The 14,406-nt window shown below is 52.0% G+C and overlaps 6 protein-coding genes across 6 annotated transcripts; 4 read left to right on the forward strand and 2 right to left on the reverse strand.

Moving 5' to 3' along the window:
- Positions 1 to 290: 290 nt before the first annotated feature.
- On the reverse strand, positions 291 to 1,001 carry NUU61_007459 (actin-related protein 2/3 complex subunit 4 family protein; the record flags this gene model as incomplete). Its single annotated transcript, XM_056657984.1, has 5 exons — positions 291 to 299; positions 351 to 395; positions 448 to 573; positions 625 to 951; positions 999 to 1,001. The coding sequence occupies 5 exons, from the start codon at positions 999 to 1,001 to the stop codon at positions 291 to 293; spliced, it is 510 nt and encodes a 169-aa protein (XP_056510784.1).
- Positions 1,002 to 1,212: 211 nt separating this feature from the next.
- NUU61_007460 (Peptidase C19 ubiquitin carboxyl-terminal hydrolase 2) lies at positions 1,213 to 4,237 on the forward strand (the record flags this gene model as incomplete). The annotated part of the gene is made up of 4 exons (XM_056657985.1): positions 1,213 to 1,228; positions 1,279 to 2,940; positions 3,288 to 3,745; positions 3,860 to 4,237. The coding sequence occupies 4 exons, from the start codon at positions 1,213 to 1,215 to the stop codon at positions 4,235 to 4,237; spliced, it is 2,514 nt and encodes an 837-aa protein (XP_056510785.1).
- A 789-nt stretch (positions 4,238 to 5,026) lies between these two features.
- NUU61_007461 (putative MFS drug efflux pump) lies at positions 5,027 to 7,158 on the forward strand (the record flags this gene model as incomplete). Its single annotated transcript, XM_056657986.1, has 8 exons — positions 5,027 to 5,155; positions 5,212 to 5,290; positions 5,342 to 5,400; positions 5,456 to 5,612; positions 5,671 to 6,050; positions 6,115 to 6,487; positions 6,552 to 6,682; positions 6,748 to 7,158. 8 exons carry the CDS (start codon positions 5,027 to 5,029, stop codon positions 7,156 to 7,158), a joined length of 1,719 nt encoding a protein of 572 aa, XP_056510786.1.
- A 1,049-nt stretch (positions 7,159 to 8,207) lies between these two features.
- NUU61_007462 (putative MFS transporter) lies at positions 8,208 to 9,843 on the forward strand (the record flags this gene model as incomplete). The annotated part of the gene is made up of 4 exons (XM_056657987.1): positions 8,208 to 8,400; positions 8,460 to 8,721; positions 8,784 to 9,428; positions 9,492 to 9,843. The coding sequence occupies 4 exons, from the start codon at positions 8,208 to 8,210 to the stop codon at positions 9,841 to 9,843; spliced, it is 1,452 nt and encodes a 483-aa protein (XP_056510787.1).
- Positions 9,844 to 9,967: 124 nt separating this feature from the next.
- On the reverse strand, positions 9,968 to 10,807 carry NUU61_007463 (NADPH-dependent 1-acyldihydroxyacetone phosphate reductase; the record flags this gene model as incomplete). Its single annotated transcript, XM_056657988.1, has 1 exon — positions 9,968 to 10,807. One exon carries the CDS (start codon positions 10,805 to 10,807, stop codon positions 9,968 to 9,970), a length of 840 nt encoding a protein of 279 aa, XP_056510788.1.
- A 597-nt stretch (positions 10,808 to 11,404) lies between these two features.
- NUU61_007464 (ribonuclease P/MRP protein subunit POP1) lies at positions 11,405 to 14,235 on the forward strand (the record flags this gene model as incomplete). The annotated part of the gene is made up of 2 exons (XM_056657989.1): positions 11,405 to 11,827; positions 11,893 to 14,235. 2 exons carry the CDS (start codon positions 11,405 to 11,407, stop codon positions 14,233 to 14,235), a joined length of 2,766 nt encoding a protein of 921 aa, XP_056510789.1.
- Positions 14,236 to 14,406: the final 171 nt, after the last annotated feature.

Raw genomic sequence — 14,406 nt, forward strand, 5'->3', positions numbered from 1 at the left:
GGTAATTGGTCTGAAAAGTGGGACTTGTCACATTGTATGTGATCAGTGGATATGGATCAGAGCTGAGGACCTAGACCTAGGTCCTTGGGCGACAGTTATACCTCTCCTCGACTAAACACCCCAGCTATGTTATGGATGGAGCTAAGCCGCTCATGAGGTTGAGAAACTGAACAGAATTGTAGAATGGTAATCTTGCATTGCCAGCCTGTGTGGTCTGTATCGGGAGTAGTAGGGAGAAGCACAAGGTCATGCATTATTCGTCGACCAGGAACAAGTAAACGCCACACAGCTTAATCAAACTGGGAGCTTGTTAGCCAATGACCAGTGAAAAAGATGTTGATAGGACTTACCGGTGTCAAAAAGGATTCCGCAACAAATCGAGCACGGGCATTCAACTGCAACCGGTCAGTGTTGGAAGAGGCAGAGGGACTTGGGGGAGAAACGCACGAAAAGCTTCATTTCCGAAATCTCCTTGTCCACTTCCTCCATGAACTGTATAATAAAATCGACGAGCTTGTGTTTGAGCATCGCCTCGGTGTGGAAGTTGGTAATTAGAAACGAGATATCATAGCCCTAAATTCAGTGTCAGCGATATTCCAGAGCAAGTCAGACGTCACGACAAACCTTGACTGGCTTCCTTCGCAAGATAAAGAACGATTCGGCGCGCTGCGTCAAGAACCGAGTGAACTTGTGGACCAGGATGTGCTCAATCTCGTCTGCCTGCTTTATCCGGATGCTAACTCGGACACTGTTGACGCTAGGTTCGATAAGTAGCTTCTCGTGTTCATTGCGCGAGATAGTCAATGGGTTAAGCAGCAGCTCTGGGGAGCTGGCGGCCTCAATTTCCGGGACATTGTGTCGTTCCGACGTCTGAGAAGCGAAGTTCGAGATGGCAAGGGCGGCCTGAAGAGACGACCGAATGCATTGGAGGTATGGCCGCAGTGATTGAGACTGAATGTGGTTAGACATGGAAAAGAAATCATCAGAGGCGAACATACCATGATAGAGGAATATGGAGAGCGTGGCAGCTTGAGGAGAGCGAACAGAGTGTCAGGGTGGAGGAGTTGACGTCCCGCCTGGAGATGATGATCGTTGTTTGGGCTGTTTGCATTGCCCCACGCCTCTGCATCACCACCTCGTTGCTGTTTACCTCCTTTGTCTCACCACCCACAACTCGGTTTTTTACCTTCTTCCATCTGGTCACTGTCCAAAATGGCGACCATACCTAGTATGTCTTCAATGTATAGTTGATCGGATCGATTTTGCTGACAAATTCAGTCATTGTCAAGCACGCCGGTAAACGCCACGAAGTCGATCTCGATCCGACCTCGAATGGAGAAACATTGAAATATCAGCTCTTTTCTTTGACCGGCGTCGAGCCCGACCGTCAAAAGGTGTTGGTCAAGGGCGGCCAGCTTAAGGATGACACTCCTCTCTCTTCCCTCAACGCCAAGTCAGGGCAGACGTTTATGATGATGGGCACACCGTCGGGAGGCCAGGGGGCTGCAGACCTCGGTCGGCCGAAGGAGGCGATCAAGTTTTTGGAGGATATGACCGAGGCAGAAGTGGCTCGGCAGGATGGTGCCACCCCTGCCGGCCTGCAAAACTTGGGAAATACTTGCTATCTCAACTCCACCCTGCAGACCCTACGAAGCGTCCCAGAGCTCCAGGAGGAACTGCAGAGATATCGACCGAGTGGCCGTTCTGAGCATGGTCTCTCCAACCTCAGCAGCTTTGGTCTTGGGGGTTTGGACAGCTCCCATGATTTGGCATCTTCTCTGCGTGACCTTTTCAAGCAAATGTCCGAGACCCAGGAGGGCATTCCACCGTTGATGTTCTTGAATGCTCTCCGGACCGTGTTCCCTCAGTTCGCTCAACGGGACCGCAACGGGCACGGCTACGCTCAGCAGGACGCAGAAGAAGCTTGGTCGCAGATCGTGAATCAGCTGCGAGCTAAGTTGACCATCAAGGATGGCGAAGGAGAATCTACTACCCAGACCTCTTTTGTCGACAAATATCTTGCCGGTCAATTCGAGTCTGTTACCGAGTGTGATGATCCTGCCGTCAAGGAAGTGGGCGAGCAATCGAATAGGGCCTCCGACGTTTTCTACAAGTTGGATTGTCATATTGGGAAGGAGACGAATCACCTCCAGGACGGCATTATGGCTGGGTTGGAAGAGCAAATCGAGAAGCAATCCCCTACATTGGAGCGAAATGCACTCTACACGAAACGGTCTCGCATCGCCCGACTGCCCAAGTATTTGACGGTCCATTTTGTGCGCTTTTTCTGGAAGCGTGAGACTCAAAAGAAGGCCAAAATTATGCGCAAAGTGTCTTTCCCGTTCGAACTCGATGTTGTCGAATTTTGTACCGAAGAACTCCAGAAGCAACTTGTGCCGATCCGGGACAAGGTCCGAGAGATCCGTAAAGACGAGTTGGATGTCGAGCGCTCTCAAAAACGACAAAAGATTGCTCATCAACGTGGAGAGGAGCAAAAGAAGGAAGAAACAGAAACCGGCGGCAAACGGGAACCCATGCAGAAGAAAAAGGAAGCCGAGGAAAGCAAAAGCAAGGCCAACGACAAGGATGGCGACACTGCCATGCAGGAGACCTTCAAGACGGATGCAGAATACGAAGCAGAGAAAACCGAGGCAATTCGGGCCGCCAAGAAAGAGCTTTATGACTTGATCCAGCAGAGAAGCTCCGCTGACAGCGGCACCAATCAGTCCGGTCTCTATGAGCTCCGCGGCGTGATCACCCACCAAGGTGCTAGTGCTGACAGTGGTCATTACACGGCGTATGTGAAGAAGAAGAGCCGACCGTCCAACGACTCCCAGACCGGTACCAAGCGCCGCGATGACGAAGAAAAGTGGTGGTGGTTCAACGATGACAAGGTCACCGAGGTAGAGGCAGACAAGATCGAGACTCTTTCGGGTGGTGGTAAGTGAACGTACCTAAGTTTTCAAAAAGAAGTCGTGCTCATACTTTCTCCAGGCGAATCCCACTCGGCCCTCATCCTGCTCTATCGCGCCATCGAGCTTCCCACGCAAGAGTAGTTGGTGCTGTCATTGGTCGTTTATACTGTTCAAAACGCATGAGTCCATACGAAGACATGCTTCCTAGATGAATAGAAACGATGGCCACGAGTTGGTTACTTGATTGAATTCTAATCCAAATATTCTTATGTCTCAATAGCCCTGAACAATCTACCTAATTCCCAGGCAATACCATTGAGGTCGGGGTCACGTGATAAGTGCCTCGGTCCGGCCAACAACCGATCCACGCAGCTCTTCCGCTTCAGCATTTCGATGGCAATGTGACCACCATGCTCCATGCTCGCAGATTTTTCCAATCAACATTGCGCACATCAGTGACGCGAACGCCAGGCTTTTGGCGCCCGTCTCTTCTCCGAAAGGCCAGCACCGCATCGCAGAACATCTCGGGCCAACGATCACCATGGACGCGCCGTCTGATCTATGCAGGGATTTTTGGCGTTCTCGGCATCGGCGCGGGGCAATGGATGGACAAGAAGATTGCTGTACCTCCAGTACCTGGATCACTTGAGGACCAGGCGGAGCTACAGGAAATCCAGCGCGTCTTCGACATCGCGCTGCCCATTGTGCAGAAACTGCGCCGCAACCCGGATTACGTCGAGATGGACGTCTACGAGAATTTTACGGAGGAGAAAAAGCCACACCGTCTTACCTCTGGTCCGTTAGCTGGGAGCAGAGGCTTGGGACTACAGGTGAGTGTCTGGTTTCTTACGAGTGTGCCGAGTTATGAACAACTGCCGACCGCCCTTTAACTACCGAACCTCGGGATCCCATCTTGTCTAATCTCTTCTCGTATCCAATTACAGAAAGTCTTCTGGAATGACAAAGAGAAGAAGGCCGTCAGCATGGTCTTCCTCGGCCCAGGCCTCGAAGGATGGCCAACCATGGTCCACGGCGGTGCGCTTGGCACCGTGATCGATGAGAACTTGGGGCGCGCGGCCATTCGACACTTCCCGGCACGCACTGGTGTGACAGCGAATCTCACCATCAATTACCGCGCCCCTGTCTACTCGGACAATTTCTACACCTTGCATACAGACCTGGACCAGGAACGGAGCTCGGACCGTAAGGCCTACACCTCATGTGAAGTTCGGGACTTGGCTGGTCGACTGTGTGTTGAGGCTACGGGTCTGTTTGTCGTCCCCAAGAAGCTCCATCTCGAAAAGGTCGGCGACAAATTCTGAGACATGGCCACCGCTGTCTGGATGGCGTTTTACCACTAAGCTTTGCGCTCCCCACAGTGGGGTTGGTCATTCGGCTAGCGGGGACTTTGAGCCTAGAGTCTATAGCAACAATAGACTCCATTACTTGGGGGTCCACTTCCACCCCAGCCGCAATGCAATGGGTATATCGATCTAGTTATGCTCAGCCCCCATGTACAAAACCCCCTGTAGACGTCCCCACCACACAATACCTGTACATAGATGGAATCAAGCCAACAATTCCAAGGAAACAAATTATCCATTCAACTTCTAACATCAGCACGGACCCGGGAGTTGGCGATGGTTTCGGGGCTGTTCCTATTGCGGTATGGCCCGGGGTGTCATGTCTCCACGTTTTCCCCCGCATTTTCCCTTCCACGGCTCAATTCGCCCCCAGAACTGCCAAGCTGCCTCGGTATTTTCTTGAATGCCAACCCGGTTCCGGCTATTGCTTCCCCAGAGTCTGGAACCATGGGTGATAGCTTGGTTACCATATGCTGTGTGATTGGTGGTACTTGCTAGTGGATGGTCCCGATGTGGCGCACAGGCGGCAACCTCCTTGTCTAGATGGAGGGTCGAGGAGATGGGGTCGCGACTGATGCGAAGGTATAACTTGGGGGTTAGTCCTCGGGGGATCTGGGGCTTGCCTCGATCTTTATTCAGTTCGTTTACCGGATATTGACTCCCAAGCTCCAGTGACTACTTCTTTCTGCTGTTGGTGTGGAATCTTTCTTTCAATTCTGGGCTTCTTTCGCGTTCAGTCTGCGCGTCATGGTGCAAGTCGACGAGAAGGCTGTGATGCAGCCGCAGGGCGACGTGGAAGGACGATATAGTCACCAAGAGATCGTGCAAGTGGGCATGAATCGTGGCGACATCCCACAGACGGAAAAGGACATTCCGGTACAACAAAAAAATACTTCCACTAATTGATCTCATGTGTGCTGATAGCAACACAGATGACCTTTCGGCGCTTTATGGGCTTTGTGGCCATGGCTTTCCTGTGGACGGGGAGTCAAATTCCAGTTTACCTGTTTGGTATGGAAGATATATTTCTCTTGAGCGAGCATACACTGATCAATCTATTAGGTGGCATTCCCCCGTATATCTACAGGTCCATTGGCGGGGCAGACCGCTGGGTCTGGCTTGTAAGTAGCGGCTCAATTGAGTACAGGGCTACCAACTAACTGCTTCATCATCTAGGTCCTTGCAAATCTGCTTGGCCTGGCTGGTGTGTGCCCATTTGTTGGCTCTCTATCCGACTTAATTGGGCGCCGCTATGTCGCCATCATCGGCGCCTCTCTCACCTGCCTCGGGATGATAGTCAGCAGTACAGCGAACACCATGAACATCTTCATTGGTTAGTGTCCTCCCACAAAGCATGTTTTCTATCTGATCTGACGAAGTTTCTAAAATAGCGGGCATGGCAATCGCGGGCGCCGGTGCCGGCATCAACGAACTGACAGCGTTAGCGGCCACCTCCGAAATGGCCCCGACTCGGAAACGAGGTGCCTATGTCGCCGTCCTAATTTTCACCATCTTGCCATTTTGCCCCTCGGTACTATGGGCCCAGCTTATCGCATACCATAGCAGTTGGCGCTATGTTGGGGCGTTCTGTGGAGCGTGGAGCGGCTTTGGCCTGTTGATTACGGTTCTGTTTTACACCCCTCCGCCTCGAGTCAACTCGACCGGGTTGAGCAGGAAAGAGATTATCGGTAGAATTGATTTCGTGGGTGGGTTCCTGAGCATCACTGGCCTGATTGTGTTCTTGGCTGGCATGCAATGGGGTGGGTATATGGTACGTCCTTACCTCAACCCTACACTTTTATCTCAGCTGATGCGATTTGGTTGGTTTGGTCCAGTATCCCTGGACTTCGGCCCATGTACTGGCTCCGTTGATTGTCGGGTTCTTCTTGTTGGTTGCTTTTGCGTTCTGGGAAATATATGGAGCCAAGTACCCTATTTTCCCGACGCGGCTCAAGCAGGAGCCTCGAACACTCGGCCTCACCCTCGTCATCACCTTTATCTCTGGTGCCAATTTCTTTTCTGTGATCATGTTCTGGCCCACGGAGTCGTTCAATGTGTATGGTCATGATCCCGTGGACGTCGGCGTTCGCAGCATGCCAATCGGGTTTGGCATCTTGGGTGGGGCATGCATTGTTCTGTGGATGCTGAGTGTCCTCCGAGGTCATAACAAGGAGCTTCTGATTATCAGCAGTGTGCTTATGACGGCCGGTACGTATTTCATTCCGCACAACCCCAAGTTTCCTTGGTATTTACTAATCGCCAAACCCTCTAGGTTGTGGGGCAATGTCCATTGGACGTACAGACAATCTATATCAACTGTGGGGAATTCTTATTCTAGCCGGTCTGGGCGTCGGCGGCATTGTGGTGCCGGCATCGATCATCACGACAATCATCTGTCCCGACGTAAGTTTTATTTCGGTACCTGACTCTACCCAAATAAGCTGAACTAATGTTCTCTGGTGGAACAGGACCTCATCGCCACAATCTCTGCTCTCACACTTTCCATCCGAGTCGTCGGCGGCAGCATCGGGTACACCATTTACTACAATGTGTTTATCTCCAAGTTTGTGCCAGCCGCAACACACTATGTTGGCGGTGTGATGATGACCCAACTCAACATCACCGATGTCAAGTATATCACTGAGGCTATCGAGCTCACTGGCGCCTCGCTGCTGGAAGAGATCCATCACATTCCTGGCATTTCTGGCGACGAGACTGCGTACCAAATGGTTGTGCAGGCGGGCCAGATCGCGTACGCCGAGTCGTACAAGTGGGTGTACTATGTCAGCATTGCGTTTGGTGTGGTTTCTATTCTGGCGGCGTGTTTCTTGGGTAATATTCAGAAGTACATGACTGACCATGTTGCTGTGGTCATGTAAGACATTGGCAGTCTACATTGGGTTAATACACTGGATAGTTGAGTTCGATCTGAAATATTGCCATGCTACGAGTAATATGTTTCTTGCTTGTTTAAATTTCGTCAGATAACTAGAAGAAGTGTTTGCCTATCGGGACCTCACCGGAGGATATGTATATGCTGGTAAATTCAAAATATCCAAAGATATTGGAAAACGATATTCCATGAAACTGCCTGGTCCATAGCTGCTTCTATCGGAGATACCCATCTTAAAATAACCCCGAGTTTATTAATCTCTCAATGACTGGGAACTTGAAACAAAACAAGGGCTATTCGTATCATGTGATGTGGTCCGTGTATGCCAGCATAACATTGGTTTTGGTTTAGTAGGGCTCTTTTGCCATATTGAGGTTCGGGATTTTGTCGTAGCCGATATGTCAATCAATCAATACAAATTCTCCGACTTGTCAATTAGGGACTAGAGCTCTTGTGGGGAAAGACGACCGATCCGGTTATTCCCGAATGCTCCACGGTCGATAATGACAGACATATTTGCTCTGGGTATCTGATCTTCTTCAGCTGGGTTGGGCACTGATTCTAAAAGTGAAAATTGGGATTATCAAGATATTTTTAATGCCACTATGCTGCTCAAGTGTTTCCGGGTATCGAGGCAGGCTATCACAGCGTGATCTACAAGTGCCTGACTTCTTAGTACACAATTGTCAATGAGCTTATTTTTGACACGAGGGAAGAATTGTTGAGCATGCGAATATTACCCGGGATTTATGATAGGGCAACCCGTTATTATTCACCCCATTATTCATATAAGTCTACAGGGGTGAATGCTTATCGCTGAGCTGGGGCCCCGGTTTATCACGATAGTCGATTCAGGGCGAATTCCCCGAGAATGCTCCTGCAGCTTCTATTGGAAGTGGCTTATCACAGCCAAGAGTGCTATCTTGGTTATCTTGGGCACTGACAGTAGTTTATTTTTCTATATCTTTTTTTTCATCTTTTATATCTTCTACGGCACTTCCCTGTTCAAGATGAGCCAATTCATTCACCACAGCTATGTCCGGGCGCGACACACCTTTGAAGCAAGATGCCTCCGCAATTGTCGCCAGTGTGGCTATCGACCCTCAGGCCGAGCGCTCGCTGGTTTGGAAATTCGATCTCCGACTGCTCCCTGTCCTAGCAGTCATGTACCTCTTCAACAGCCTCGATAAGTCGAATCTGGGGAATGCGAAGACTGCAGGGCTCGAAGGTATGTTTGCTCCTATCTTGTTGTCTTTTGAAACCAAATTTCTGACATTGTGATTGTAGATACCCTCCACTTGCACGGCAATCAGTACAATCTCATCCTCAGCATTTTCTTCGTGCCCTATGTCCTCACCGCGCCGTTCCTCGGTCTCCTCGGCAAGAAATATGGTCCGAACATTGTGCTGCCCTCAATGATGCTCACGTTTGGAACTTGCACTATTCTGGTCGTCGCTGTGTTCAATTTCAGTGGGTTATTTGCCATTCGCTGGTTCCTGGGGATGGCCGAAAGCGCATTCTTCCCGTTGGTGATTTACTACCAGACAACGTGAGTTCTGTCCAGGAAATACTGTGCTCATTTGGTCGGGCAAGAACTCATTTTCGAGACAGTTTCTACCGCCGAGGCGAATTAGCCCGCCGTCTCGCTATCTTCTATGCCGCGCAAAGCATCGCCTCTGCATTCTCCGGTCTCTTGGCCTTTGGAGTCTTCCGCATCCACAGCGGCCCCTTGGCGCCGTGGCGGTACTTGTTCCTGATCGAGGGAGGCGGTACTGTCATCTTTGCCTTGTTCGCCTTGTGGTATCTACCGCGGTCGGCATCAGAAGCACGGTTCCTGACCCCCGAAGAGAAAGAGCTGGCTTATCTCCGACTGCAGCTGGATAGTTCGTCGGTGGTGAACGAGAAACTCAACATTCGCGACGCATTCCGCGTGTTCCAGCACTGGACCAGCTGGGCGATTCTGGCTATTCAAATCTGCCTCGGTGTGCCTCTGCAGTCTGTCCAGCTGTTTCTTCCTGTGATCATTGAGCGTCTTGGATACAACACCGTCAAGACCAACTTGTTCACCGTTGCGCCTAACGTGTCTGGTGCCGTGGTCTTGCTCATCCTGGCTTTTGGCAGTGACTGGACGCGATGGCGGTTCCCGTTTATTGTGCTCGGGTTCCTGTTCACGTTTATTGGATTCGTGATCTATGCGGCTATCGATGTTCAGCAGGATCTGGGCGTCGCCTACTTTGCTTCTTTTCTCATGACCTGGTAAGCGTGATTGCACGCCTGTGCATATTTATTGTGGAATTGGCGTGCTGACATCGATCTCAGGGGCACATCTGCACCCTCCGTTCTCCTCGATACGTGGTATAATAACAACACCGCCAAGGAAGGACGACGTCTGGTGTTGACAAGCATTGCGGTCCCAGTGGCCAACCTCATGGGAGTTGTGAGCTCCAATATCTTTCGCAAGCAGGATGCGCCGAATTATTTCCCGGCTTTGATTACTACCGCGGCCTTTGGTGGCACGGGACTTATTCTGACGCTGGCTCTGGGACTGTGGATGATGATGGATAACAAAAAGCGAGACCGGGCGCAGGGTGTTTGCGTCAAAGCTAAGGATATTCCTACGGAGAACCTCCAGGATGGGCCCGCGAGCAGTGACTTCCGGTGGTTTTACTAGAGCAAAATAGATGACATATGACAGACATCAACTCGGTGTAAATATTCTCAACACGACGATACGGACATCTACAATTACTGTTAAGACTGTACAGTAATCTCTGGCCCAAGCAATCCTCAATCGTTCAAGCATTCTTAGCCTTCACTTTCTGGCTCACGGCATCCAGATTCGTCACTTTCATCACCGTTCCATCCAGAGCCCCAGCCGGCAAAAGAGACGCAAGTCGCATTAAGCACACCGATTCCCCCTTCCAGACCAACAGCGGCGGATTGGTCTTGAGGAGATCCCTGGTGACTTGCTCCGCCCATTGTGACGCCGGCCAGCCCGCGTCAGCGAACTCCTCCTGCCGCAGGGCCTTCTCGACCTCTTCCCGAGCAGGCTCGTAAATAGAGCCCTTGGGCAGAACGGGTTGCGCCGACGCAATATTGGAGACCAAGTTCGATCTCACGACACCCGTTCGGAGATCGACGACGTGGATCCCAAAAGGCTGGAGCTCCAGGCGCAGCGAGTCCGAGATCATGGCCATGGCGGCCTTCGAGGCGTTGTACACGGACTGGAAGGGGATGGCAGCCAGGGAAGCGATGGAAGTTTGGTTGACAACCATGGCTTTGGGCGATTTCAAGAGCAGTGGGAGGAAGGCTTGTGTGACTGCGATGTATGACCAGACGTTCAAGTCGAAGGTCTTCTTGGCTTCCGGGATAGACAGATCGGTAACCGGCATGCTGTGTCCGCCGCCGGCATTGTTTATGAGGATATCAAGGCTGGGTAGTTTGCTGACACAATCGGCGATAGAGGTCTCATCCAGCACATCGAGTGCCAGGGTTTTAATACCGCGCGCAGCCAGACCTGTCATCTTGGACGGGTTGCGAGCCGTCGCATAGACATGAAGCCCAGCTTCGTGGAGCGCGGCGCCCAGGCCGCCATCCGAGCAGCCGGTGATCAGGACCGATCGTGTGGAAGACATTGTGGTTGAAAATGGCGGAGTTGGGTTTTAATTGTTTGGATATTTAAGATTTGGTTGAATGTTTCTTGTCCGAGTTGCTTTGCGCAATCGCGCGGTTTATGTCAACTTGGGTGCGTAAATTGCCCGGTGCTGGGATCCAATTGACCATGATTGAAGCGATTTCTGTTCGTAAGGGTACCATAAGCATGCAGAATGCCATTGATTCCTGATTTCTAAAAACGAGGGTGAGCTCCAATAATCGCGTTTGTGACGAGGTGATGGTCGCTGCTGATTATAGATTGCTTGGAAATCCAATGCCGAGTCATACTCGCTTATAATTGTCCCAGACCCTTGATGATATCTCAGATACACCTAGATATTTTTCAATAGCCCTGAGGGCTCATTATCATGGTAATTGTCAAAGGATGGTTCATTGTGACCATTGCTCAAGGGGAAGAAATGGTGCCTGAAAGCATACCACCTGAAGCCAGGATAATAAGAGGATGGTCGAATAGCATACGGGATCAGTTCAATCAATATGAAAAGGAACAATAAAGCAAAGTGTTTCTTTATATCATCGTGCAATTGCAATGTGGTAGATTGAGCAGACAAGCGCAGATGCCAAACAGCAGGCTCCGTCATACGCGCCAAGGCCGCAACTTTTTTGATCGTCCTCGGTGCACCACACCACACTCGACTACCATGGCCTCCCACCCTCCGTCCAAGCGAAAGGCTTTCGGGCCCTCAGGACCCCATGGCTCAACCGCAGCTGCTCGCAAGCGCGCCAAAACCTTCGACGCGCGCACCTTGGCTGTGCAATCGACCGATGCCGCCCTCTCCGCGACGGGCGAGCTTGATGTCGCCGCGTACACCGCAGCTCGGGCATTCGAGATCCAGGCCTTGGAGGAGGGGATGCAGCGGTCGAAGAATGCGTTGACCACACGGGCATTCCAAAAAGTACCCCGCTCGCTGCGGCGGAGGACCGCGAGCCATAATGTGAAGCGGGTTCCGAGGCGGTTGAGGGTGCGGGCCAAGCGAGAAGTATGCGCCTTTCCCCCTCAATATTATATGCCAATTGCTGATCTCAATTCTCTTCGCTCCGATAGATGCTCGAGGATAACACTCCCACCGTCACGGCCCGCCGACGCAAACCGACCCAACTTATGCGCATCCGGCTCGAATCTGCGCGACGCCTGCAGAAACTCAATTCCAGGACCAAGGCGCGGCGTGCGGCTGCCAAGGCGAAAAGGGACCAGGAAAATAAAACGGCACTGAAAGAAGAGGGCAGCCATGCCTTTAATATTGCCCCGCGTGTCCCCAAGATCAAGAAGAACAAGCTCTCTAAGCCGCCGCCGGCGGAAGCCAAATATCGCAAGCGTCAGCGGTGCAAGATCTGGCTCCCAACCCATATGTTTCATGCAAAGCGGGCCCACATGGCCACGACGAAGGACCCAATCTGGCGGTTTGCGATTCCTTTGTCGCCCACGGAGAAAAGTTATCGACCTACACATCGCGCGCGGGGTTCAAGGGGCGCGGTAGCATGGGATATGAGCTACATGTCGACTATGCAATTGGAAGGCACCGAAGAATCCATCGAAGCAGTGTTAAGGTTGGTGGGCGTGGATGGGGAGGAAGCGTGGGGTGTGAAGGGGAAGAAATGGAGAGCAGGAACCCGGTCATTGCGCGTGTGGGTGTCCGAAAAAGACCACCGCACGAAGCCAATCGCTCCCGGAACCCTAGTTTGGTGTGCACGACATAAATCCGAAGACGTTGAAATGACCGACGCCGATGCTACTCACCCCAAGACGTCCAAGAAGCCCCGGCGCAAGCTCTGGATCAGGGTGCATCCATCGGCGTTCTTGCAACTATGGACAGATGTTCTCGCAGTATCAAAGCGCCAAAATCCTCCCGTCATGGTGGAAGATTTGCGGTTCGAGATTGGCAGTATTGATATCACCGGTCCAGGGTCGACGGAGGCGCTGCTAGCGGCTTTGCAGCCAATTTTTGGGAGTCCTGCTCCCCCCGCAGAGAGCCCCGAAGCCACCTGGACTTCTCTCCTCGGAGTATCTAATCCGTCGTCATTGCCGCAGAATGCACTCTTGTCTTTCCTCATCTCCGACCCTCGACTACACTTCCCGTCACGTACCCTCCGTGTACCAGATCATGACTCCCACATGAACGACCTCGCCATCTTACTCTCGACCTGGCATCCAGATCATACACAGGGCCCATCCTCGCTGTTCGATCGGCCAAGTCGACTGGCGGCTGCTCGTCAGCTCCCGAGTCAAAAAGCCATCAACCGGCGCCGCACGCTGTCCGGCCCTGGCATATATCCACCCTCACAGCCATCCGACCCAAAAATCCCAGTACTGATCCTCGCAAATAGACCTCAGAATCGCTCTAAAAGCCGCAGTGCTCCGGGATCCTGGACTGTGCTTCTACCATGGAAGTGTGTATCTGCCGTCTGGTACTCGCTCATGTACTATCCACTCTCGAGTGGTGGGAACCCACGCTTCGGTGGCCTGAAGGAGCAGCAGCAGCTTTCCTTTGAGGCTAGCGAGGCTTGGTTTCCTGGTGATTTCCCGGGAACGCGAGCCGGTTGGGAGTGGGGTCAGCGCGAGGCTCAGCAGGCTCGACGCGGGTGGGAGCGACGACCCAAGGGGCGCCGAGTCGAATATGACAATCTCATTCTGGGAGATGGCCACCCAAAGGGCGAAATTGGATACGGCTGGGCTTGCGACTGGGAGAGACTCGTTCAAGGACCGCCGCAAACCGGCTCCAGCAAGAATAGCAAGGACGTCAGTGCAGGGGACAATGCCAAAGACACCGGTGGCACTGCTGCATCAGACGCGAAACCAAATGCTGGCAAGCCTGACACAGAGAAAACTGAGGATATTCCACCACTCGGCATTCACAATATCCGCTTCTCCCAAACGGATACCAACCGCATCCTCAGCAACCTCAAGCAATCACCTGGTGACCCTTCCGCTCTCATTACCGTCAATATCACGCTGTCTAGTCGTGGCACCCCTACCCCCCGTGCCCGAATTTACCGTCTGCCTAGTCACCCATCTCTCCGCAAGAAATGGGTGGAGCTCGCCTCGACCTCGACCAAGGCTATTTCTCGAAATCCCATTAGCTCTGCACTTAGTCCTGCGTTGTCCACGCTCTCTGATGAGAAAGCACGACGTCAGCTGGCAGAGTCACTCATCTCATCTTCTGCCGGGGACTCTGGGTCTGAACACCTGGATGTTCCCACAGAGGACGACCTGATCGGCTTTGTTACCACCGGAAACTACAATCTTTCCGAGGGCAAGGGCACAGGTATTGGGTCGATTTTACTGTCGAAAGTGTTGACGCCGAATGTCAAACCGTCGGAAAGGAGGATGTGCATTGTGCGAACGGCCGGGGATAGAGTGGGACGATTGGGGGTTTGGGAGGTTGTTTGAGGCTTGATTTGATATGAGATACCCAGCTGCAGTCTTGACATGCGTTTCTCCCCACCTCCTTAAAGATATACGGCAATCCATAGTATGGATCATGAAAAGAACAAGAAAAAGAAACTTAACATAGTCTATACATACAGCGCCGCCGCAACGTGTCCAGCAGAAACAAAAAGA

The sequence above is a fragment of the Penicillium alfredii genome (assembly GCF_028826965.1).
Source record: "Penicillium alfredii strain IBT 34128 chromosome Unknown utg000009l_segment0_segment0, whole genome shotgun sequence".
Classification (NCBI taxonomy): domain Eukaryota; kingdom Fungi; phylum Ascomycota; class Eurotiomycetes; order Eurotiales; family Aspergillaceae; genus Penicillium; species Penicillium alfredii.